Here is a 27,922-nt window from a genome sequence, read left to right as displayed (position 1 = left end):
TTATACAGAGGTCTCATACAATCCCATGTATGGAAACCCTTAGTCTCCTCAGTTGTGTTATCTTGGTCCGATGGGAAACTCTTCATTTCAACACTTTTCTACACACAATTACACAGATCAGATCACAGTGTCATCATTTTATTCATTGCATGTGGTGGTTTTTATATCAAGAGTTATTCAGGACCTTGTGTTCTTCTCTGTCCCCGGAGCTTACAGTCCATTCACAGCCCCAGCCTGAGCTGCATCAGTACTGCTCCTGTGACCATGCGCCGCTATAATGTGTCCTAGATACTAAATATTCATTACTGTGAGACTATAGAAGCTAAATACTCGGCTACAAGAGCCATGCAGGAAGCTCTCCCCCATCACTCTTCAAGGTGCAAACCCAAGGTCACCAAGTAAGGGGATGATGGAATATTACTGGGATCATCTTCATTCCGTCATCTCCTGCAATGTGAAGGAAGAACAAGGAAAATTTATTTACCTAACTAAGTACAGGAATATAACTACTATAATACTGCCCCTTATGTACAGGAATATAACTACTATAATACTGCCCCTTATGTACAAGAATATAACTACTATAATACTGCCCCCCTGTGTACAAGAATATAACTATTATAATACTGCCCCCTATGTACAGGAATATAACTACTATAATACTGCCCCCTATGTACAGGAATATAACTACTATAATACTGCCCCCTATGTACAAGAATATAACTACTATAATTCTGCCCCCTATGTACAAGAATATAACTACTATAATACTGCCCCCTATGTACAAGAATATAACTACTATAATACTGCCCCCTATGTACAGGAATATAACTACTATAATACTGCCCCCTATGTACAGGAATATAACTACTATAATACTGCCTCCTATGTACAGGAATATAACTACTATAATACTGCCCCCTATGTACAAGAATATAACTACTATAATACTGCCCCCTATGTACAGGAATATAACTACTATAATACTGCCCCCTATGTACAAGAATATAACTACTATAATACTGCATCCTATGTACAGGAATATAACTACTATAATACTGCCCCCTATGTACAAGAATATAACTACTATAATACTGCCCCCTATGTACAGGAATATAACTACTATAATACTGCCCCATATGTACAAGAATATAACTACTATAATACTGCCCCTATGTACAGGAATATAACTACTATAATACCGCCCCCTATGTACAGGAATATAACTACTATAATACTGCCCCCTATGTACAGGAATATAACTACTATAATACTGCCCCTATGTACAGGAATATAACTACTATAATACCGCCCCCTATGTACAGGAATATAACTACTATAATACTGCCTTCTATGTACAGGAATATAACTACTATAATACTGCCCCCTATGTACAGGAATATAACTACTATAATACTGCCCCCTATGTACAAGAATATAACTACTATAATACTGCCCCCTATGTACAAGAATATAACTACTATAATACTGCCCCTATGTACAGGAATATAACTACTATAATACTGCCCCCTATGTACAGGAATATAACTACTATAATACTGCCCCTATGTACAGGAATATAATTACTATAATACTGCCCCCTATGTACAAGAATATAACTACTATAATACTGCCCCCTATGTACAAGAATATAACTACTATAATACTGCCCCTATGTACAGGAATATAACTACTACAATACTGCCCCCTATGTACAAGAATATAACTACTATAATACTGCCTCCTATGTACAAGAATATAACTACTATAATACTGCTCCCTATGTACAAGAATATAACTATTATAATACTGCCCCCTATGTACAAGAATATAACTACTATAATACTGCCCCCTATGTACAGGAATATAACTACTATAATACTGCCTCCTATGTACAGGAATATAATTACTATAATACTGCCCCCTATGTACAGGAATATAACTACTATAATACTGCCCCTATGTACAGGAATATAATTACTATAATACTGCCCCCTATGTACAGGAATATAACTACTATAATACTGCCTCCTAGCTGTGAGGACGTGTGCAAGTGGTGCTCGTGAGGGAGATTCCCCAACCAAGGCCCAGGCTTCAAGGCCTAAACTGGGAACTAATACCCAGACACATTCAGCAAGGGATTTTAATCCCAAAGATTCAGCAAATGTCTGCAGTCCAAGAAATCTGGTAAAAGTTGTTGTGGAACAAGAAACAGCAAAAAGTAAGAGTCTGGTGAAGCAATCTGTGTCTGTATGTAAAGAAACAATGGTGGAAAGACAAAAAGAAAGAAACAGTGAGAGTGTGCAGCAGCCTCCATCCCAGGCCTCAGGGGGACAATCCACCTCCACCCCGGGCAGGCAGAGGAGGACATCGCTGGAGAGACAGACAATCCACCTCCACCCCGGGCAGGCAGAGGAGGACATCGCTGGAGAGACAGACAATCCACCTCCACCCTGGGCAGGCAGAGGAGGACATCACTGGAGAGACAGACAATCCAGGAGAACCTGCAGCAGAGTGTGGTGTTACCTTCTGAGCGCACCAGGTCTGGGGGAATGCAGGCTGTGACCAGAAGCAGCCATGAGGGAAGGCCCAAAGGTGCTACAGGTGAATCTGCAAGACATCTGGGATCCAGTCGCCCACCAGGAGATTGTGAGGCCCGTGCAGCAGCAATGACCGCAAAACTCCAGGGATCACAGTGCTCTGCGCCAAAAACGCAGGGTCCAGTGCAAGGGAAAAGCCGTGGCAGTGCACCTAGAGGATCCAGTACTGCAAGCAACCCTGAGCAAGCCCCCCGCAGCAAACTGCAGCCCCCAGAGCCATCACCACAGCTCCAGCTCGCCGCTCAGATACCAGCACTGGTGAGGAAAATGGAGACACTGAAGAAACACAAACTGTATATGCAGAAACAGATAGACTGCACATATAAGCTAAAGACCGCAAACCCGGGGAAGCAGGCCCTGCTAGACAAGAAGCTGGACTCACTGGCCAAACAGCTCGCTGATGTTGTGCAGGAGATGGAGGCCACTATTGACCAAATGGGACCGGTGGGAGAGACCTACAGAAACCAGCAGAGGTTTGAGAAAGACAAGGCCTCAACATCCAGGTGTGAGAGCCAGCAGGCACAGGCAAGACCCATACTGCAACCAGCTACTCTGCCTTTCCAGGAGGGTGAGGTGTACAAGAGAAGACAACAGCAGCCAAATTCTCCAGCAGCCCCCAGTAAGGCACTACAAGTCCCAGCAGTCCCTGACGAGGTACTACAAGTCCCAGCTGCAAGTAAAACTGATGACAGCAGTGAAGTGGCGGTGCAGGCACCACAAGTCCCAGGTGGCAGCGCACAGCAGGAGGACTCTGGACTAACACCTGAAGGTAATTCTGTAGCACCTCAGGGGGTTCCTACTCAGGACTGTGATGGGCGGAGTGTTTTTGAGCAGGACATTCGGGACTGTACTATGCAAAGCGTTAATGCTGATGATTTTGTTATTGCTGAAGGTTCTGTTATTGCTGAAGGTTCTGTTATTGCTGATGGTTCTGTTATTGCTGATGGTTCTGTTATTGCTGATGGTTCTGTTATTGCTGATGGTTCTGTTATTGCTGATGGTTCTGTTATTGCTGATGGTTCTGTTATTGCTGATGGTTCTGTTATTGCTGATGGTTCTGTTATTGCTGAAGGTTCTGTTATTGCTGATGGTTCTGTTATTGCTGAAGGTTCTGTTATTGCTGAAGGTTCTGTTATTGCTGAAGGTTCTGTTATTGCTGAAGGTTCTGTTATTGCTGAAGGTTCTGTGGGAGGTAATGTCCCAGCTGAGGAGTCATCCATGGAGCTTTCTATGGCAGCTGGTGACACCGAGAGCCCTGGTGTTGTTATGGAGGGTGCGGGACAATCTAAATCTGAGGAGTTCCCCCCTCTAGTTATACCACAGGCAGCAGAGCCCCATGGTCCGGGTGGTCAGCAGGGCCCTAGTACTGATGGTCCACAGCCCACACATCCCCCACAGCAGGACAGGGGTCAGTCATCAGGTAATGCATGGAGTCGGGGTTCCCCATTCTTCTCCTCTAATACCAGCTATACTGGTCAGGCCTTCAAGAGGAGGAACGTTGTCAGGTTTAGACATAGGGGAGCTAAGGAGGATCTGCCTGACAGGAGGCATGTGGTCAGGGACATGTTGTGCGCCCAGATGGGTTTCCAGCCAGCCGACATCCTGGCAGTGATAAATCTTCCTGATAGACAGGGGTATGATGTTAGCTTCAAGCTGATGTCTAACCTGGACCGGTTCTGGGCTCAACAACCCCGCTACAGAGATACTGAGGGGTGGAACAGGTTTAGTTTTATTCCCATCTCCAAACTAGATACTGCCATTGTCACCATCATGTTCTGGAACGAGTCTGTCCCCCCTCAGGATATCATTATATGGCTCAAGAGACATTGCACCCTCATGTCAGACATGACCAAGACCAGGGATGAGGATGGGATCTGGACCGGGGGGTGGAGGGTCCTGGTTAAATTGCATCAACACCAGAACATCACCCATCACCTCCCCAATTCCTTCTTTATCGGCAGAGAGAAGGGTGTATGCTTTTATGTCGGTCAGCCCAGGTTATGCTTTAGGTGTGGGAGATCAGGTCACATGGCGAGTAACTGCACCACAGTGAAGTGCACCCTGTGTGGGGACCTCGGCCATGTGAGCGCCAACTGCAAGACCATCAGGTGCAACCTTTGTGGTCAGATTGGTCACCCCCATAGGGACTGTCCTGAAGCCTGGCATAATATCTGTAGGGACCTCCCCGATGAAGAACTGATGGAAGGGGCAGATGTACCAGATGAGGAGCAGGAGGAGGAGGCCCTATTGTCAGGGTCAGTGTGCACAGTGCCAGAGACCCCGGATATTAGTGGTGCTGCCCCGGACCATCCAGGGACAGGTAACACTGAGGGAGACATGGAGGTAGTAGAACAGCCATTAGTGCAGCCAGTGCCCGTCCCTTCCCCTGCCTCGGCACCAGCACCTACCACCGGGGATAATTATAATGTTGTTAAAAAGAGAAAGAAGGACAAGAGCTCCCGCAAACCTGAGAGTGCATGGACCACTGTTCAAAAACCCTCTAAAATGAGAGTTGAGAGTCAGGCGGACGTTACTGTGACCACTAATAGGTACAGTGTACTGTCTGAGTCAGATGAAGATGAGGAATTAGAGAGAGAACTGAAGCGCATGATGGAGGAATATGATGATGACCCAGGGGGAGATCCTCCGACAAAAAGGAGACCCCTTCATGCCGAGTCTCAGTCTGTATGGGATATGGAAGCCGGTAGTCAGGAAGATAACTCTGACTCTGACTTATGATGATGGGGATGGTCTTTCTATTTCTTCTCCTGATGGCAGACTTCCATCTTACTGTGGTCACCAGCAATGTGAATAGTATTAGGGCTAGAAGGACCAGGCATGTTGTGTACGAACATCTTAGATATCTCAATGCCGATGTGTTTTTCTTGCAGGAGAACCGTTTAAACACCTTGGGTCTCCTACGAGAGGCGGAGAGAGATTGGCAGTCTGGTCCTTCCTTTTGGTCGCTGGCTGTGGAGCCTTATGCCGGGGTCTCCATCTTATTTAACACCCACGATGTCACCATCCACAGACTCACCGAGGTATCGATGGGACGGTGCCTGCTGCTAGAAATCACCATCAGAGGCAGAAGACTCCGGCTCATTAACATCTATGGCCCACAGACAGTGACCGAAAGGACTCAGCTTTTTAATGATGTGAAGCCTTATCTGTTCACATCAATTCCTGTCATCATGGCTGGGGACTTTAATGCCACCACTACCACCAGGGACAGGAACAGTAGGCCCCTTACCAGGGACTGTAAGGTCCTTAATAGCATAATTCAGCAGGCTGGCCTGTCCGATGTTTTTGTACAGGGTGGTAGGAGTCCTAAGTTTACTTATACCTGTGCAGGACGCAGCAGTAGGATAGATCTAGCTCTGGTGAGTCCTACTGAAGCCATCAGTGAGAGAATGGAAAGAAATGTCCCATATTCGGATCACTTGGCCTTATATTTTTGTTTGGGTGCTACAAAGTATCCTGAGGCTGGTAGAGGGCTGTGGAGACTTAATTGTAGTCTACTAGATGATAACTCGGTCCAGGAATACATTTCATCTTTTTTGCAGCATCAACTGGACAGAGTGGATTTTTATGACAACATGGCTGACTGGTGGGAGGACGTCAAGGAGGAGATCCGGTCCCTCTTACAGAGACTGTCAATTAAGAAGGGGAGAAGTAAGTACAGCCAGTATCTGAGACTGCGTAAAGAATTGGAGTCACTCTATTCGGCGGGTGGGGATGATCAACAAAGCATTGACCGGCTGAAATCTGAGATAAGGCAGTATCAGTACAGTAGGTACACCTCCCTGGTAGTCGAACGTGACTATGGCACCCGAGGGGCACCGGATCCGTTTGAGAATTGCCGGGAGCGTGTGGAGAAAAAACTGATTGCAGGTCTCACTGACTCCCAGGGTGTTTTACAAGAGTCTCGGGAGGGAATCCTGGGAGTGGTGAGATCGTACTATACTGACTTGTTTCAGAAGAAAGCTTTGGATAAGGAAAAAGTGACCCAATTCTTGGAGGCAACTCCAGGCCCTGACACTAGAGAATTGGACTTTTCTCCTTTGACAGCAGAAATAACGGTGGAGGAGATAAAAGAGGCCATTGATAAGTTAAATTTGAAGAAGGCACCAGGTCCTGATGGTATAACAGCAGAATCTTATAAGAAGTTCAGAGACCTCTTAGCCCCGATCCTTGTGGATGTTTACAGAAATTGTCTAGAAAATCACCTGATGCCTCCATCCATGAGGGTCTCATCGTTAATCCTGCTGTCTAAAGGTAAGGAGCCTAGTGACATCAAGAACTGGAGGCCGATCGCCCTCTTGAATGTCGACAGGAAAATTCTGGCAAAAATTCTGTTTTCTAGATTAGTCTGTTTGTCCCCGGCACTGTTGGCAGGCTCTCAGTACGGCACAGTAAAAGGGCGGAACATCTCTGGAGCAGTCATCTCGATTAGAGAGATGTTTGAGAGATGTAAAGCTCTGAGGTGTGGGAGATATGTTGTAGGTCTGGACCAGGCTAAAGCCTTTGACAGGGTTGATCACGATTATCTATGGGCCACTTTATCAAAGTACGGTATTCCGGGACAATTTATAGATTGGCTAAGAACTTTGTACAGAGAGGCGAAGAGCTTTCCTCTGATCAATGGTTGGCAGGGGGACACTTTCAGGGTAGAGGCGGGGGTGCGACAAGGTTGTCCCCTGAGTCCGCTGCTGTATGTGTTTGCTATCGACCCGTTCCTGAGATCACTGCAGCGGTGCGATTTTCAGGGGGTGCCTGTCCCCCATTGCTTGCCCCTGGATGTTGTTGCCTACGCGGATGATGTGACTGTGGTGATATCTGAGCCTCATGAAGTGGAGATGTTATCTGCAGCCATCAGAAGTTACTCAGAGGCCTCCGGGTCTCTGGTCAACCTTGAGAAGAGTCAGGCTTTCTGGACATTGGATACTGCTCCTGGCTTTGATCTGCCACAGTTCGCCAAGGCCTCCACCCATATTAAGATCCTTGGGGTGAAATTTGGGAGGGAAGACAATGCCAAACTAAATTGGGAAGAGAAGTTGGATACCGGAAATGCAAAGGTTCAGCGATGGAAGAACTGGAGGCTGACCTATAGAGAAAGGGTTACTCTGCTGAAGACTTACCTGGTCCCTGTCTTCCTCTACGTCTCTGTCGTCTTTCCTTTGCCAGAATCTTTCTCCGCTAGGCTCTTTAGCCTGTTCTTCCAGCTTTTATGGGGGAACAGGTTGAACCCAGTGAAAAGAGGGATCACCTACCTGCAGAGGAGAGAGGGTGGGCTGGATATGTTAAATCCAAGGGTTTTCTTTGACTCCATGTTTCTGAAAGCTAATTTTGGTAACTTGAACTCAAACCACAGTCTCCTGTGGGTGAATAGTATCAAGGACTGGATATTGCCTTTTGCAGAGTCTTGGGTGCGAGGCGGCAGTCTCAAGAGGGGCCGATGGACTCCTGGCTTCCTCCCCCAGTATCTGGAGTATGGGATACGGTGTCTGAAGAAATGGGGGATAGACAAGGATTTTATTGAGAGTAAGACCAGGAAAGATCTGTACTCCCGAATATGTAGGACCTTCTACTCTCTACAGCTGGCACTTCCAGATTGTCCAACCACCACACTAAAGGACAGTCTGAGGTTTCTGAATGGTCGGAGGCTGCCCCCCAAGTTCGGTGACATTGCCTGGCTCTCATTACAAGGGAAGCTCTTTATTAGGGGGAACCTAAAGTTCCTGAGTGTGGCAGATCGTATGTGTCCCCTCGGGTGCCAGCAGGAGGAGACTATGGTCCATTTTATCTCTCAGTGCTGGGGTGGTCGGAATATTTGGCGTGAAATATCCACCAAGCTTAGGAGTCCCTTGTTGCAGTCCCTACAGTACCTGGAAATCCTCTATGGTATAACATCTAATGTAAGCAACATCAACCGGGAGACCATGTATATAGTGATCCAGGTCATAAAGTATTATCACTGGCAAATCAGGACAAGGGTGTCCATACATGGTGAGACCTTCCATCATGACAAAGCCATAAGCCTCATCATGTCAGAGCTCAGGTGGATCCGGTCATTGGAGGTCAAGAAAAAGGAGGAGAATAGGAGTCTATGGAGGAACATTTACCTAGACTGACATATGATTGTACAATGTGATTGTATTTGTTTTCTTATGTTTTTTTTCCCCCTTTTTGTAGCCAAAATGGACTCAAGTTAAAGTTGATCTAATTTTTCTCTCTTATGCTCTTGTATGATTTGTACTGAATGACTTCTGATTTTGATTTATTTGATGGAAAAGTATTTCTGTATTTTTGTTTGTTTTATACTAATAAAAATTGCCCCCTATGTACAAGAATATAACTACTATAATACTGCCTCCTATGTACAGGAATATAACTACTATAATACTGCCCCCTATGTACAGGAATATAACTACTATAATACTGCCATCTATGTACAAGAATATACCTACTATAATACTGCCCCCTATGTACTGGAATATAACTACTATAATACTCCCCCCTATGTACAGGAATATAACTACTATAATACTGCCCCCTATGTACAAGAATATAACTACTATAATACTGCCCCCTATGTACAAGAATATAACTACTATAATACTGCCCCCTATGTACAGGAATATAACTACTATAATACTGCCTCCTATGTACAAGAATATAACTACTATAATACTGCCCCCTATGTACAGGAATATAACTACTATAATACTGCCCCCTATGTACAAGAATATAACTACTATAATACTGCCCCCTATGTACAGAAATATAACTACTATAATACTGCCCCCTATGTACAAGAATATAACTACTATAATACTGCCTCCTATGTACAGGAATATAACTACTATAATACTGCCTCCTATGTACAGGAATATAACTACTATAATACTGCCCCCTATGTACAGGAATATAACTACTATAATACTGCCCCCTATGTACAAGAATATAACTACTATAATACTGCCCCCTATGTACAGGAATATAACTACTATAATACTGCCCCCTATGTACAAGAATATAACTACTATAATACTGCCCCTTATGTACAGGAATATAACTACTATAATACTGCCTCCTATGTACAAGAATATAACTACTATAATACTGCCCCTATGTACAGGAATATAACTACTATAATACTGCCCCCTATGTACAAGAATATAACTACTATAATACTGTCCCCTATGTACAAGAATATAACTACTATAATACTGCCCCCTATGTACAGGAATATAACTACTATAATACTGCCCCCTATGTACAGGAATATAACTACTATAATACTGCTCCCTATGTACAGGAATATAACTACTATAACACTGCCCCCTATGTACAAGAATATAACTACTATAATACTGTCCCCTATGTACAAGAATATAACTACTATAATACTGCCCCCTATGTACAGGAATATAACTACTATAATACTGCCCCCTATGTACAGGAATATAACTACTATCATACTGCCCCCTATGTACAAGAATATAACTACTATAATACTGCCCCTATGTACAGGAATATAACTACTATAATACCGCCCCCTATGTACAGGAATATAACTACTATAATACCGCCCCCTATGTACAGGAATATAACTACTATAATACTGCCCCCTATGTACAAGAATATAACTACTATCATACTGCCCCCTATGTACAAGAATATAACTACTATAATACTGCCCCTATGTACAGGAATATAACTACTATAATACTGCCCCCTATGTACAAGAATATAACTACTATAATACTGCCTCCTATGTACAGGAATATAACTACTATAATACTGCCCCCTATGTACAGGAATATAACTACTATAATACTGCTCCCTATGTACAGAAATATAACTACTATAATACTGCCCCCTATGTACAGGAATATAACTACTATAATACTGCCCCCTATGTACAAGAATATAACTACTATAATACTGCCCCCTATGTACAGGAATATAACTACTATAATACTGCCCCCTATGTACAAGAATATAACTACTATAATACTGCCCCCTATGTACAGGAATATAACTACTATAATACTGCCCCCTATGTACAGGAATATAACTACTATAATACTGCCCCCTATGTACAAGAATATAACTACTATAATACTGCCCCCTATGTACAGGAATATAACTACTATAATACTGCCCCCTATGTACAAGAATATAACTACTATAATACTGCCCCCTATGTACAAGAATATAACTACTATAATACTGCCCCTATGTACAAGAATATAACTACTATAATACTGCCCCTATGTACAAGAATATAACTACTATAATACTGCCCCCTATGTACAAGAATATAACTACTATAATACTGCCCCCTATGTACAAGAATATAACTACTATAATACTGCCCCCTATGTACAAGAATATAACTACTATAATACTGCCCCCTATGTACAAGAATATAACTACTATAATACTGCCTCCTATGTACAGGAATATAACTACTATAATACTGCCCCCTATGTACAGGAATATAACTACTATAATACTGCTCCCTATGTACAGAAATATAACTACTATAATACTGCCCCCTATGTACAGGAATATAACTACTATAATACTGCCCCTATGTACAAGAATATAACTACTATAATACTGCCCCCTATGTACAAGAATATAACTACTATAATACTGCCCCCTATGTACAGGAATATAACTACTATAATACTGCCCCCTATGTACAGGAATATAACTACTATAATACTGCCCCCTATGTACAAGAATATAACTACTATAATACTGCCCCCTATGTACAGGAATATAACTACTATAATACTGCCCCTATGTACAGGAATATAACTACTATAATACTGCCCCCCTGTGTACAAGAATATAACTACTATAATACTGCCTCCTATGTACAAGAATATACCTACTATAATACTGCCCCCTATGTACAGGAATATAACTACTATAATACTGCCCCCTATGTACAAGAATATAACTACTATAATACTGCCCCCTATGTACAAGAATATAACTACTATAATATTGCCCCCTATGTACAGGAATATAACTACTATAATAAGGCTCCCGGGGGGCCATAGTGGTGGGGCCTGCGCTCCCTCTGCTCTTCACTCCTGCAGCAGTCTGGTCAGGAGAAGGGGGGAGGGGGAGGCACGGCAGGAGAATGTTGTGGCTTCAGACTGCACAGGAAGATGCATTGTGATAAAACTAAATGACAGATATATAATTTTGTTTGTGTAAACATAAATGTATGTAATCTTTATAAAATACATAAGTGCATGCGTGTGTCAGTACATGTGTACCTCTAGTCGTGTTGTCTCCATGTGTCTTTTGTGCATGAAGTTCTGCAGCAGCTGCGAGGTGTTTTGTAGTTCTGAACCAAGGTGTGTATGATGAGGTTCTGCAGGAGCTGAGGTGTGTATTATGAGGTTCTGCAGCAGCTGAGGTGTATTATGAGGTTCTGCAGGAGCTGAGGTATGTATTATGAGGTTCTGCAGCAGCTGAGGTGTGTATACTGAGGTTCTGCAGCAGCTGAGGTGTGTATACTGAGGTTCTGCAGCAGCTGAGGTGTGTATTATGAGGTTCTGCAGCAGCAGAGAGATGTATTATGAGGTACTGCAGCAGATGAGGTGTATTATAAGGTTCTGCAGCAGCTGAGGTGTGTATTGTGAGGTTCTGCAGGAGCTGATGTGTGTATTATGAGGTTCTGCAGCAGCTGAGGTGTGTATTAAGAGGTTCTGCAGGAGATGAGGTGTGTATTATGAGGTTCTGCAGCAGCTGAGGTGTGTATTATGAGGTTCTGCATGAGATGAGGTGTGTATTATGAGGTTCTGCAGCAGCTGAGGTGTGTATTCTGAGGTTCTGCAGCAGCTGAGGTGTATTATAAGGTTCTGCAGCAGCTGAGGTGTATTATAAGGTTCTGCAGCAGCTGAGGTGTGTATTATGAGGTTCTGCAGCAGCTGAGGTGTGTATTCTGAGGTTCTGCAGCAGCTGAGGTGTGTATTATGAGGTTCTGCAGCAGCTGAGGTGTGTATTATGAGGTTCTGCAGCAGCAGAGAGATGTATTATGAGGTTCTGCAGCAGCTGAGGTGTGTATTATGAGGTTCTGCAGCAGCTGAGGTGTGTATTGTAAGGTTCTGCAGCAGCTGAGGTGTGTATTATGAGGTTCTGCAGCAGCTGAGGTGTGTATAATGAGGTTCTGCAGCAGCTGAGGTGTATTATAAGGTTCTGCAGCAGCTGAGGTGTATTATAAGGTTCTGCAGCAGCTGAGGTGTGTATTATAAGGTTCTGCAGGAGCTGAGGTGTGTATTATGAGGTTCTGCAGGAGCTGAGGTGTGTATTATGAGGTTCTGCAGCAGCTGAGGTGTGTATTATGAAGTTCTGCAGCAGCTGAGGTGTGTATTATGAAGTTCTGCAGCAGCTGAGGTGTGTATTATGAGGTTCTGCAGCAGCTGAGGTGTGTATTATGAGGTTCTGCAGGAGCTGAGGTGTGTATTATGAGGTTCTGCAGCAGCTGAGGTGTGTATTCTGAGGTTCTGCAGGAGCTGAGGTGTGTATTATGAGGTTCTGCAGGAGCTGAGGTGTGTAATCTGAGGTTCTGCAGGAGCTGAGGTGTGTAATCTGAGGTTCTGCAGCAGCTGAGGTGTGTATTATAAGGTTCTGCAGGAGCTGAGGTGTGTATTCTGAGGTTCTGCAGGAGCTGAGGTGTGTATTCTGAGGTTCTGCAGCAGCTGAGGTGTGTATTCTGAGGTTCTGCAGGAGCTGAGGTGTGTAATCTGAGGTTCTGCAGGAGCTGAGGTGTGTATTCTGAGGTTCTGCAGGAGCTGAGGTGTGTATTCTGAGGTTCTGCAGCAGCTGAGGTGTGTATTATGAAGTTCTGCAGCAGCTGAGGTGTGTATTATGAGGTTCTGCAGCAGCTGAGGTGTGTATTATGAGGTTCTGCAGGAGCTGAGGTGTGTATTATGAGGTTCTGCAGCAGCTGAGGTGTGTATTATGAGGTTCTGCAGCAGCTGAGGTGTATTATAAGGTTCTGCAGCAGCTGAGGTGTATTACGAGGTTCTGCAGCAGCTGAGGTGTGTATTATGAGGTTCTGCAGAGGGGTGAGGTGTGTATTATGAGGTTCTGCAGAGGGGTGAGGTGTGTATTATGAGGTTCTGCAGCAGCTGAGGTGTGTATTATGAGGTTCTGCAGCAGCTGAGGTGTGTATTATGTAGTTCTGCAGCAGCTGAGGTGTATTATGAGGTTCTGCAGCAGATAACCACATGCCTTTGGGTGCCTGCTCCTGTGACTTACCTGTAGGTCTGTGGGCCTCCTGCCCAGTAGGGTCATTCCTCCTGCTCTGTGGAGTCTCAGCTCCTTCTCCACGTCTCGTCCTCTCTCCTTCTTCTCTCTTCTCCATTTCTTGTTGCTGTGATGGATTTTTGGAGCCTCCTCCTGTGTTGGAGACATGAAGGTTTATTAATCCATTGACTCCCTTTCCCCTTATATATAAGGATAAAATGTAGTTGTAACAAACCCTCAGCTCTGTACATCACTGACAGCAATCAGAGATACTCAGGATGGTGAGAAGGTTCCGCTATTGATCACTGATCCACCTACCAGCGGGTTGATTGATCGTGGCTGAGCCATTTCGTGGCTGTGTCTCTCTCGGTGCTGCTTGCTTCTCCTCTTTCCTTTCCCCTTCTCCTTCAGGTGTTTGTGCTTCTTTCTGAGCTTCTCGTGTTCTTCTGTGTCCTGTGTGTGACAGCAGCACAGAGGATGTCAGGAGTGTGCTCTCTCCTGTGATATGCAGTACCAGTTCTCACCACCGCCCCAGCCATAGACTTGTGTAGGACAGCGCCCCCACCTCCAATCCCATCCCATTGTCACGCACCCCTCTGTGTGTTCCCCCGATTCCAGGAACATGACGCAGGAGCACAAGCCTGGAGACGTCTCGTCTTTGTATACAGAGGATTTGTTGTGGATTCCAGATGTCAGGATCCAGATGCTCGTCCTCTGTTCCCATAAGAAGGAATTTCCCCGCAGGCGACTTATTGCTCAAGAGACGGAGACTTAGTATTGGCCTCCTGCCACCGCCGCAGCCTGCGAGGGGTAGATAACCCTACATAGGCAGACCTCTGTGTCCCTGGAGAGATGTGTAATCAGACCTCACACTGCTGTGCTCTGTGCTCTCTGCAGCCAGTGTTATGTATTATCCCTGGAGAGATGTGTAATCAGACCTCACACTGCTGTGCTCTGTGCTCTGCAGCCAGTGATATGTATTGTCCCTGGAGAGATGTGTAATCAGACCTCACACTGCTGTGCTCTGTACTCTCTGCAGCCAGTGTTATGTATTGTCCCTGGAGAGATGTGTAATCAGACCTCACACTGCTGTGCTCTGTGCTCTCTGCAGCCAGTACTATGTATTGTCCCTGGAGAGATGTGTAATCAGACCTCACACTGCTGTGCTCTGTGCTCTCTGCAGCCAGTGTTATGTATTATCCCTGGAGAGATGTGTAATCAGACCTCACACTGCTGTGCTCTGTGCTCTCTGCAGCCAGTGTTATGTATTATCCCTGGAGAGATGTGTAATCAGACCTCACACTGCTGTGCTCTGTGCTCTCTGCAGCCAGTCTTATGTATTGTCCCTGGAGAGATGTGTAATCAGACCTCACACTGCTGAGATCTGTGCTCTCTGCAGCCCGTGTTATGTATTGTCCCTGGAGAGATGTGTAATCAGACCTCACACTGCTGTGCTCTGTGCTCTCTGCAGCCAGTGTTATGTATTATCCCTGGAGAGATGTGTAATCAGACCTCACACTGCTGTGCTCTGTGCTCTCTGCAGCCAGTGTTATGTATTATCCCTGGAGAGATGTGTAATCAGACCTCACACTGCTGTGCTCTGTGCTCTGCAGCCAGTGATATGTATTGTCCCTGGAGAGATGTGTAATCAGACCTCACACTGCTGTGCTCTGTACTCTCTGCAGCCAGTGTTATGTATTGTCCCTGGAGAGATGTGTAATCAGACCTCACACTGCTGTGCTCTGTGCTCTCTGCAGCCAGTGTTATGTATTGTCCCTGGAGAGATGTGTAATCAGACCTCACACTGCTGTGCTCTGTGCTCTCTGCAGCCAGTCTCATGTATTGTCCCTGGAGAGATGTGTAATCAGACCTCACACTGCTGAGATCTGTGCTCTCTGCAGCCCGTGTTATGTATTGTCCCTGGAGAGATGTGTAATCAGACCTCACACTGCTGTGCTCTGTGCTCTCTGCAGCCAGTGTTATGTATTGTCCCTGGAGAGAAGTGTAATCAGACCTCACACTGCTGTGCTCTGTGCTCTCTGCAGCCAGTGTTATGTATTGTCCCTGGAGAGAAGTGTAATCAGACCTCACACTGCTGTGCTCTGTGCTCTCTGCAGCCAGTGTTATGCATTGTCCCTGGAGTGATGTGTGATCAGACCCTTGTGTATGTTGTTAGCAGCAGGACTGTGAAAGATGGATTTATATTCCAGTATTGTAGCTTCTGCAAGTATATTGGGAGTGTCCTCACACTGCTGTGCTCTGTTGGACTAATTCACAGTTCTTCCTTACTGAAAAGAGTGACTGTAGTGGCATTTAACCAGATACCTGCTGCACCTTTTACTCATCGTAAAGGAGAGGGGCTGTGGAGAACTTCAATGAAGAGAACAGCAGTGTTAGGACACTCCAAGTGCAATTGGATTAGCTACAATCCTGGAATAAATACATATATCACAGTCCTGCTGCTACTAACAACATTCACAAAGGCCTGATTACACATCTCTCCTGGAACAATACCTAACACTGACAGCACAGAGCACAGCAGTGTGAGGTCTGATTATACATCTCTCCAGGGTCAATACATAACACTGGCTGCAGAGAGCACAGAGCACAGCAGTGTGAGGTCTGATTACACATCTCTCCAGGGACAATACATAACACTGGCTGCAGAGAGCACAGAGCACAGCAGTGTGAGGTCTGATTACACATCTCTCCAGGGACAATACATAACACTGGCTGCAGAGAGCACAGAGCACAGCAGTGTGAGGTCTGATTACACATCTCTCCAGGGACAATACATAACACTGGCTGCAGAGAGCACAGAGCACAGCAGTGTGAGGTCTGATTACACATCTCTCCAGGGACATTACATAACACTGGCTGCAGAGAGCACAGCAGTGTGAGGTCTGATTACACATCTCTCCAGGGACATTACATAACACTGGCTGCAGAGAGCACAGAGCACAGCAGTGTGAGGTCTGATTACACATCTCTCCAGGAACAATACATAACACTGGCTGCAGAGAGCACAGAGCACAGCAGTGTGAGGTCTGATTACACATCTCTCCAGGAACAATACATAACACTGGCTGCAGAGAGCACAGAGCACAGCAGTGTGAGGTCTGATTACACATCTCTCCAGGGACAATACATAACACTGGCTGCACAGAGCACAGAGCACAGCAGTGTGAGGTCTGATTACACATCTCTCCAGGGACAGTATATAACACTGGCTGCAGAGAGCACAGAGCACAGCAGTGTGAGGTCTGATTACACATCTCTCCAGGAACAATACATAACACTGGCTGCAGAGAGCACAGAGCACAGCAGTGTGAGGTCTGATTACACATCTCTCCAGGGACAGTATATAACACTGGCTGCAGAGAGCACAGAGCACAGCAGTGTGAGGTCTGATTACACATCTCTCCAGGAACAATACATAACACTGGCTGCAGAGAGCACAGAGCACAGCAGTGTGAGGTCTGATTACACATCTCTCCAGGGACAGTACATAACACTGGCTGCAGAGAGCACAGAGCACAGCAGTGTGAGGTCTGATTACACATCTCTCCAGGGACAATACATAACACTGGCTGCAGAGAGCACAGAGCACAGCAGTGTGAGGTCTGATTACACATCTCTCCAGGGACAATACATAACACTGGCTGCAGAGAGCACAGAGCACCGCAGTTTTTGGGGCACACTCCAATTGCTCTTGGAGAAGCTACAATCCTGGAATAATATAAATCCATTTTTTTACAGTCCTGCTGCTACTAACAACATACTCAAAGGTTATACTTGGTAATGTAAGTCTATAAATTTGGGTAGAGATCAATCATATGGAGGAAAGTCCTTTTCCACCATCTGTTTCTGGTCTCACATCACGTACGCCCTAAATTATCTGCTCACCCTCTGTCTCCGCTCCTCCGGAGTGTGAACCGGAGTCCTCTTCTCTGCAGCCTGAAATATCAAGGTTATTATTAGATGGATCAATTATTTCTGAGACGCCAATTCCACAAAGCTACAGATTATACACCACCACTAGGGGGAGATCACTACATACAGATTATACACCACCACTAGGGGGAGATCACTACATACACATTATACACCACCACTAGGGGGAGATCACTACATACAGATTATACACCACCACTAGGGGGAGATCACTACATACAGATTATACACCACCACTAGGGGGAGATCACTACATACAGATTATACACCACCACTAGCGGGAGATCACTACATACAGATTATACACCACCACTAGCGGGAGATCACTACATACAGATTATACACCACCACTAGGGGGAGATCACTACATACAGATTATACATCACCACTAGGGGGAGATCACTACATACAGATTATACACCACCACTAGGGGGAGATCACTACATACAGATTATACACCACCACTAGGAGGAGATCACTACATACAGATTATACACCACCACTAGGAGGAGATCACTACATACAGATTATACACCACCACTAGGAGGAGCTCACTACATACACATTATACACCACCACTAGGAGGAGATCACTACATACACATTATACACCACCACTAGGGGGAGATCACTACATACAGATTATACACCACCACTAGGAGGAGATCACTACATACAGATTATATACCACCACTAGGGGGAGATCACTACATACACATTATACACCACCACTAGGGGGAGATCACTACATACACATTATACACCACCACTAGGGGGCGCTCACTACATACACATTATACACCACCACTAGGGGGAGCTCACTACATACAGATTATACACCACCACTAGGAGGAGATCACTACATATAGATTATACACCACCACTAGGGGGAGATCACTACATACAGATTATACACCACCACTAGGAGGAGATCACTACATACACATTATACACCACCACTAGGGGGAGATCACTACATACACATTATACACCACCACTAGGGGGAGCTCACTACATACAGATTATACACCACCACTAGGAGGAGATCACTACATACAGATTATACACCACCACTAGGAGGAGATCACTACATACACATTATACACCACCACTAGGGGGAGATCACTACATACACATTATACACCACCACTAGGGGGAGATCACTACATACAGATTATACACCACCACTAGGAGGAGATCACTACATACAGATTATACACCACCACTAGGAGGAGATCACTACATACACATTATACACCACCACTAGGGGGAGATCACTACATACACATTATACACCACCACTAGGGGGAGATCACTACATACACATTATACACCACCACTAGGGGGAGATCACTACATACAGATTATACACCACCACTAGGAGGAGATCACTACATACACATTATACACCACCACTAGGGGGAGATCACTACATACACATTATACACCACCACTAGGGGGAGATCACTACATACACATTATACACCACCACTAGGGGGAGATCACTACATACAGATTATACACCACCACTAGGGGGAGCTCACTACATACAGATTATACACCACCACTAGGAGGAGATCACTACATACACATTATACATCACCACTAGAAGGAGATCACTACATACACATTATACACCACCACTAGGGGGAGATCACTACATACACATTATACACCACCACTAGGGGGAGCTCACTACATACACATTATACACCACCACTAGGAGGAGATCACTACATACAGATTATACACCACCACTAGGGGGAGATCACTACTTACAGATTATACACCACCACTAGGGGGAGATCACTACTTACAGATTATACACCACCACTAGGGGGAGATCACTACTTACAGATTATACACCACCACTAGGGGGAGCTCACTACATACAGATTATACACCACCACTAGGAGGAGATCACTACATACAGATTATATACCACCACTAGGGGGAGATGACTACATACAGATTATACACCACCACTAGGGGGAGCTCACTACATACAGATTATACACCACCACTTGGAGGAGATCACTACATACAGATTATACACCACCACTAGGAGGAGATCACTACATACAGATTATACACCACCACTAGGGGGAGATCACTACATACATATAATACACCACCACTAGGGGGAGATCACTACATACAGATTATACACCACTAGGAGGAGATCACTACATACAGATTATACACCACCCCTAGGAGGAGATCACTACATACAGATTATACACCACCACTAGGGGAGATCACTACATACAGATTATACACCAGCACTAGGGGGAGCTCACTACATACGGATTATACACCACCACTAGGGGGAGCTCACTACATACAGATTATACACCACCACTAGGAGGAGATCACTACATACACATTATACACCACCACTAGGAGGAGATCACTACATACAGATTATACACCACCACTAGGGGGAGCTCACTACATACAGATTATACACCACCACTAGGAGGAGATCACTACATACACATTATACACCACCACTAGGGGGAGCTCACTACATACAGATTATACACCACCACTAGGGGGACATCACTACATACAGATTATACACCACCACTAGGGGGAGATCACTACATACAGATTATACACCACCACTAGGGGGAGATCACTACATACAGATTATACACCACCACTAGGAGGAAATCACTACATACAGATTATACACCACCACTAGGAGGAGATCACTACATACACATTATACACCACCACTAGGGGGAGATCACTACACACAGATTATACACCACCACTAGGAGGAGATCACTACATACAGATTATACACCACCACTAGGGGGAGATCACTACATACAGATTATACACCACCACTAGGGGGAGCTCACTACATACAGATTATACACCACCACTAGGAGGAGATCACTACATACAGATTATACACCACCACTAGGGGGAGCTCACTACATACAGATTATACACCACCACTAGGGGGAGCTCACTACATACAGATTATACACCACCACTAGGAGGAGATCACTACATACAGATTATACACCACCACTAGGAGGAGATCACTACATACAGATTATACACCACCACTAGGGGGAGCTCACTACATACACATTATACACCACCACTAGGGGGAGCTCACTACATACAGATTATACACCACCACTAGGGGGAGATCACTACATACACATTATACACCACCACTAGGAGGAGATCACTACATACAGATTATACACCACCACTAGGAGGAGATCACTACATACAGATTATACACCACCACTAGGGGGAGCTCACTACATACAGATTATACACCACCACTAGGAGGAGATCACTACATACACATTATACACCACCACTAGGGGGAGCTCACTACATACAGATTATACACCACCACTAGGGGGACATCACTACATACAGATTATACACCACCACTAGGGGGACATCACTACATACAGATTATACACCACCACTAGGGGGACATCACTACATACAGATTATACACCACCACTAGGGGGAGATCACTACATACAGATTATACACCACCACTAGGGGGAGATCACTACATACAGATTATACACCACCACTAGGAGGAAATCACTACATACAGATTATACACCACCACTAGGAGGAGATCACTACATACACATTATACACCACCACTAGGGGGAGATCACTACACACAGATTATACACCACCACTAGGAGGAGATCACTACATACAGATTATACACCACCACTAGGGGGAGATCACTACATACAGATTATACACCACCACTAGGGGGAGCTCACTACATACAGATTATACACCACCACTAGGAGGAGATCACTACATACAGATTATACACCACCACTAGGGGGAGCTCACTACATACAGATTATACACCACCACTAGGGGGAGCTCACTACATACAGATTATACACCACCACTAGGAGGAGATCACTACATACAGATTATACACCACCACTAGGGGGAGATCACTACATACAGATTATACACCACCACTAGGGGGAGCTCACTACATACAGATTATACACCACCACTAGGAGGAGATCACTACATACACATTATACACCACCACTAGGGGGAGCTCACTACATACACATTATACACCACCACTAGGGGGAGATCACTACATACACATTATACACCACCACTAGGAGGAGATCACTACATACAGATTATACACCACCACTAGGGGGAGCTCACTACATACACATTATACACCACCACTAGGGGGAGCTCACTACATACAGATTATACACCACCACTAGGGGGACATCACTACATACAGATTATACACCACCACTAGGGGGACATCACTACATACAGATTATACACCACCACTAGGAGGAGATCACTACATACACATTATACACCACCACTAGGAGGAGATCACTACATACACATTATACACCACCACTAGGGGGAGCTCACTACATACAGATTATACACCACCACTAGGGGGAGATCACTACATACAGATTATACACCACCACTAGGAGGAGATCACTACACACAGATTATACACCACCACTAGGAGGAGATCACTACATACAGATTATACACCACCACTAGGGGGAGATCACTACACACAGATTATACACCACCACTAGGAGGAGATCACTACATACAGATTATACACCACCACTAGGAGGAGCTCACTACATACACATTATACACCACCACTAGGGGGAGCTCACTACATACAGATTATAGACATATAAAGGATGTATCTTACAGAAATTAATGATGTGTAACAGCTAAGACATTTGCATTTCTTCTTGTTTTTGGGACAGGCCTCTGACATCTGTAATAGACAGGTGTTATGAGTTGTGGATCTGGTGACTGACACTCCTATAGATATATATAGTGTCCTCCATACTGACCCGCTTCTCCCGCTTGCTAGGTCGGGCCATGGCAGTGAATCCTCCTGGGTTCCTGGGGGGTTTGATCTTCTTTTTCTTATTATCTGATGATCGGATCTCTCTCTCCTTTACAAAGTCTCCCTGAAGAATACAAAATCTCATCATGAAAAGTGTTAGCATCCCCCCCCAAATAAAAAATATACACGGACACCAGCAATTAACCGTGTTGTTAGGTTCCTGTCACTATGGGGGTCATTTACTAAGGGGCCGATTCACGGTTTCCCGACGTGTTATCCGAATATTTCCGATTTGCGCCGATTTTCCCTGTATTGCCCCAGGTTTTTGGCGCATGCGATCGGATTGTGGCGCATCGGCGCCGGCATGCACGCGACGGAAATCGGGGGCATGGCCAAACGAAAACCCGACGGATTCGGAAAAACCGCCACATTTTAAAAAAAAAAAAGTGTTGCGGGACTCGTGCTTACCTTCACCAGGAATAGGATCGTGCACTCCGGCGGACCTCAGCAGCGACACCTGGTGGACGGTGGAGGAACTGCCTTAGTGAATCCCGGCCGGATCCGAATCCACCGCAGAGAACGCGCCGCTGGATCGCGAATGGACCGGGTAAGTAAATCTGCCCCAATGTTTCATATCCGTCTGTCTCTCCTCCTGTCGCTCTCTCTGTCTCTCCTCCTGTCGCTCTCTGTCTCTCCTCCTGTCGCTCTCTGTCTCTCCTCCTGTCGCTCTCTGTCTCTCCTCCTGTCGCTCTCTATGTCTCTCCTCCTGTCGCTCTCTATGTCTCTCCTCCTGTCGCTCTCTATGTCTCTCCTCCTGTCGCTCTCTATGTCTCTCCTCCTGTCGCTCTCTATGTCTCTCCTCCTGTCGCTCTCTATGTCTCTCCTCCTGTCGCTCTCTGTCTCTCCTCCTGTCGCTCTCTGTCTCTCCTCCTGTCGCTCTCTGTCACTCCTTCTGTCGCTCTCTGTCTCTCCTCCTGTTGCACTCTGTCTCTCCTCCTGTCACTCTCTGTGTCTCTCCTCCTGTCACTCTCTGTGTCTCTCCTCCTGTCACTCTCTGTGTCTCTCCTCCTGTCACTCTCTGTGTCTCTCCTCCTGTCACTCTCTATGTCTCTCCTCCGGTCGCTCTCTATGTCTCTCCTCCGGTCGCTCTCTATGTCTCTCCTCCGGTCGCTCTCTATGTCTCTCCTCCGGTCGCTCTCTATATCTCTCCTCCGGTCGCTCTCTCTGTCTCTCCTCCTGTCGTTCTCTCTGTCTCTCCTCCTGTCGCTCTCTATGTCTCTCCTGTCGCTCTCTATGTCTCTCCTGTCGCTCTTTATGTCTCTCCTGTCGCTCTCTTTCTCTCCTCCTGTCGCTCTCTGTCTCTCCTCCTGTCGCTCTCTGTCTCTCCTCCTGTCGCTCTCTGTCTCTCCTCCTGTCGCTCTCTGTCTCTCCTCCTGTCGCTCTCTGTCTCTCCTCCTGTCGCTCTCTATGTCTCTCCTCCTGTCGCTCTCTATGTCTCTCCTCCTGTCGCTCTCTATGTCTCTCCTCCTGTCACTCTCTGTCTCTCTCCTCCTGTCACTCTCTGTCTCTCTCCTCCTGTCACTCTCTGTGTCTCCTCCTGTCGGTCTCTGTGTCTCCTCCTGTCGCTCTCTATGTCTCTCCTCCTGTCGCTCTCTGTCTCTCCTCCTGTTGCTCTATGTCTCTCCTCCTGTCACTCTGTCTCTCCTCCTGTCACTCTCTATGTCTCTCCTCCTGTCACTCTCTATGTCTCTCCTCTTGTCACTCTCTATGTCTCTCCTCTTGTCACTCTCTATGTCTCTCCTCCTGTCTCTCTCTCTGTCTCTCCTCCTGTCGCTCTCTGTCTCTCCTCCTGTCGCTCTCTGTCTCTCCTCCTGTCGCTCTCTGTCTCTCCTCCTGTCACTCTCCCTCTCTCTCCTCCTGTCACTCTCTGTCTCTCCTCCTGTCGCTCTCTCTGTCTCTCCTCCTGTCACTCTCCCTCTCTCTCCTCCTGTCGCTCTCTGTCTCTCCTCCTGTCGCTCTCTGTCTCTCCTCCTGTCGCTCTCTGTCTCTCCTCCTGTCGCTCTCTGTCTCTCCTCCTGTCGCTCTCTGTCTCTCCTCCTGTCGTTCTCTGTCTCTCCTCCTGTCGCTCTCTCTGTCTCTCCTCCTGTCGCTCTCTCTGTCTCTCCTCCTGTCGCTCTCTATGTCTCTCCTCCTGTCACTCCCTCTGTCTCTCCTCCTGTCACTCTCTGTCTCTCTCTCCTCCTGTTGCTCTCTGTCTCTCCTCCGGTCGCTCTCTATGTCTCTCCTCCTGTCACTCTCTGTCTCTCTCTCCTCCTGTCGCTCTCTGTCTCTCCTCCGGTCGCTCTCTATGTCTCTCCTCCGGTCGCTCTCTATGTCTCTCCTCCGGTCGCTCTCTATATCTCTCCTCCGGTCGCTCTCTCTGTCTCTCCTCCTGTCGCTCTCTATGTCTCTCCTGTCGCTCTCTATGTCTCTCCTGTCGCTCTCTATGTCTCTCCTGTCGCTCTCTTTCTCTCCTCCTGTCGCTCTCTGTCTCTCCTCCTGTCGCTCTCTGTCTCTCCTCCTGTCGCTCTCTGTCTCTCCTCCTGTCGCTCTCTGTCTCTCCTCCTGTCGCTCTCTGTCTCTCTTCCTGTCGCTCTCTGTCTCTCCTCCTGTCGCTCTCTGTCTCTCCTCCTGTCGCTCTCTATGTCTCTCCTCCTGTCGCTCTCTATGTCTCTCCTCCTGTCGCTCTCTATGTCTCTCCTCCTGTCGCTCTCTATGTCTCTCCTCCTGTCGCTCTCTATGTCTCTCCTCCTGTCACTCTCTGTCTCTCCTCCTGTCACTCTCTGTCTCTCTCCTCCTGTCGGTCTCTGTGTCTCCTCCTGTCGCTCTCTATGTCTCTCCTCCTGTCGCTCTCTGTCTCTCCTCCTGTCACTCTGTCTCTCCTCCTGTCACTCTCTATGTCTCTCCTCTTGTCACTCTCTATGTCTCTCCTCTTGTCACTCTCTATGTCTCTCCTCCTGTCTCTCTCTCTGTCTCTCCTCCTGTCGCTCTCTGTCTCTCCTCCTGTCGCTCTCTGTCTCTCCTCCTGTCGCTCTCTCTGTCTCTCCTCCTGTCACTCTCCCTCTCTCTCCTCCTGTCACTCTCCCTCTCTCTCCTCCTGTCACTCTGTCTCTCCTCCTGTCGCTCTCTCTGTCTCTCCTCCTGTCACTCTCCCTCTCTCTCCTCCTGTCACTCTCTGTCTCTCCTCCTGTCGCTCTCTGTCTCTCCTCCTGTCACTCTCTGTCTCTCTCTCCTCCTGTAGCTCTCTGTCTCTCCTCCTGTAGCTCTCTGTCTCTCCTCCTGTCACTCTCTGTCTCTCTCTCCTCCTGTAGCTCTCTGTCTCTCCTCCTGTAGCTCTCTGTCTCTCCTCCTGTCGCTCTCTATGTCTCTCCTCCTGTCGCTCTCTCTGTCTCTCCTCCTGTCACTCTCCCTCTCTCTCCTCCTGTCACTCTCCCTCTCTCTCCTCCTGTCACTCTGTCTCTCCTCCTGTCACTCTGTCTCTCCTCCTGTCGCTCTCTCTGTCTCTCCTCCTGTCACTCTCCCTCTCTCTCCTCCTGTCACTCTCTGTCTCTCCTCCTGTCGCTCTCTGTCTCTCCTCCTGTCACTCTCTGTCTCTCTCTCCTCCTGTAGCTCTCTGTCTCTCCTCCTGTAGCTCTCTGTCTCTCCTCCTGTCACTCTCTGTCTCTCTCTCCTCCTGTAGCTCTCTGTCTCTCCTCCTGTAGCTCTCTGTCTCTCCTCCTGTCACTCTCTGTCTCTCTCTCCTCCTGTAGCTCTCTGTCTCTCCTCCTGTAGCTCTCTGTCTCTCCTCCTGTCGCTCTCTATGTCTCTCCTCCTGTCGCTCTCTCTGTCTCTCCTCCTGTCACTCTCCCTCTCTCTCCTCCTGTCACTCTCCCTCTCTCTCCTCCTGTCACTCTGTCTCTCCTCCTGTCGCTCTCTCTGTCTCTCCTCCTGTCACTCTCCCTCTCTCTCCTCCTGTCACTCTCTGTCTCTCCTCCTGTCGCTCTCTGTCTCTCCTCCTGTCACTCTCTGTCTCTCTCTCCTCCTGTAGCTCTCTGTCTCTCCTCCTGTAGCTCTCTGTCTCTCCTCCTGTCACTCTCTGTCTCTCTCTCCTCCTGTAGCTCTCTGTCTCTCCTCCTGTAGCTCTCTGTCTCTCCTCCTGTCGCTCTCTATGTCTCTCCTCCTGTCACTCCCTCTGTCTCTCCTCCTGTCACTCTCTATGTCTCTCCTCCTGTCACTCTCTATGTCTCTCCTCCTGTCGCTCTCTGTCTCTCCTCCTGTCGCTCTCTTTTGGTTGTGCAGGATGTCTCTCTCTTCCTGTGTCTTCAGGTCAGTCTCTTTGTGACTCTTTTGTGTCTTTCTTTGTCACACTGTGTATCTCTCGGTCTCTCTTGTGTCTTGTTCCTCTCTTTGTGACTCTCTTCTGCTGCGCTCTGATCCTATCCCTCCAGGAGCTGCGCTCTCTCTGCGGTCACATCCCCCTCTATCCTAGCCGGTGGTCTCTTACCTGGACCCTCTCATGGTTGGCCTCTATCCCAGTCTCCTCCTGCTCCTCCTGGTGAGATGCCGCCACCAACAAGATCCCCAGAGCGAGACCCCCCAAAACCAGCAGCGCCCTCATATCTGCAGGACAGAACAATGAGGAGAGAAGCCCAAATCCTCCCCCTCCCCCCTCTTCCTGTGAAAGGAGCCGCGGGGCACGAAATACCTCAGTCCCTCCCCCCTTGTATTTAGCTACTTATCATGTCACACATCAAGAGACAGACCCCCAAGTACGTTAAAGACACGCCCCCTACAGTGGAGAGACCCCCGACTACAGGAGAGACCCCCAACTACAGGGGAGAGACCCCCAACTACAGGAGACAGACCCCCAACTACAGGGGAGAGACCCCCAACTACAGGAGAGACCCCCAACTACAGGAGACAGGACCCCAACTACGGGAGAGAGACCCCCAACTACAGGAAAGAGACCCCCAACTACAGGAGAGAGACCCCCAACTACAGGAGAGAGACCCCCAACTACAGGAGAGAAACCCCTCAACTACAGGAGAGAGACCCCCAACTACAGGAGAGAGACCCCCAACTACAGGAGAGACCCCCAACTACAGGAGAGAGACCCCCAACTACAGGAGATAGACCCCCAACTACAGGAGAGAAACCCCTCAACTACAGGAGAGAGACCCCCAACTACAGGAGAG

General features: G+C 46.8%; 1 protein-coding gene across 3 annotated transcripts; it reads right to left on the bottom strand.

Annotated features, from left to right (window-relative positions):
* Positions 1-122: 122 nt before the first annotated feature.
* LOC140133850 (uncharacterized) lies at positions 123-27,409 on the bottom strand. Of its 3 annotated transcripts, XM_072154492.1 has the most exons (7): positions 27,232-27,408; positions 22,714-22,833; positions 22,566-22,634; positions 17,787-17,837; positions 14,199-14,333; positions 13,893-14,033; positions 123-447 (listed from the first exon to the last, which is right to left on the bottom strand). In XM_072154492.1, exons 1-7 carry the CDS (start codon positions 27,343-27,345, stop codon positions 433-435), a joined length of 645 nt encoding a protein of 214 aa, XP_072010593.1. In that variant the 5' UTR covers positions 27,346-27,408; the 3' UTR covers positions 123-432. The 3 variants fall into 3 exon arrangements, with proteins under 3 accessions (XP_072010593.1, XP_072010594.1, XP_072010595.1); XM_072154493.1 differs by lacking the exon at positions 22,566-22,634 and having other exon boundaries at positions 27,232-27,409; XM_072154494.1 differs by lacking the exons at positions 17,787-17,837; positions 22,566-22,634 and having other exon boundaries at positions 27,232-27,409.
* Positions 27,410-27,922: the final 513 nt, after the last annotated feature.

This window comes from Engystomops pustulosus, chromosome 5 (genome assembly GCF_040894005.1).
Source record: "Engystomops pustulosus chromosome 5, aEngPut4.maternal, whole genome shotgun sequence".
In the NCBI taxonomy this organism is placed as follows: Eukaryota; Metazoa; Chordata; class Amphibia; order Anura; family Leptodactylidae; genus Engystomops; species Engystomops pustulosus.
Note: the sequence above shows the minus strand (reverse complement) of the source record. Positions and strands in the feature narration are given on the sequence as shown.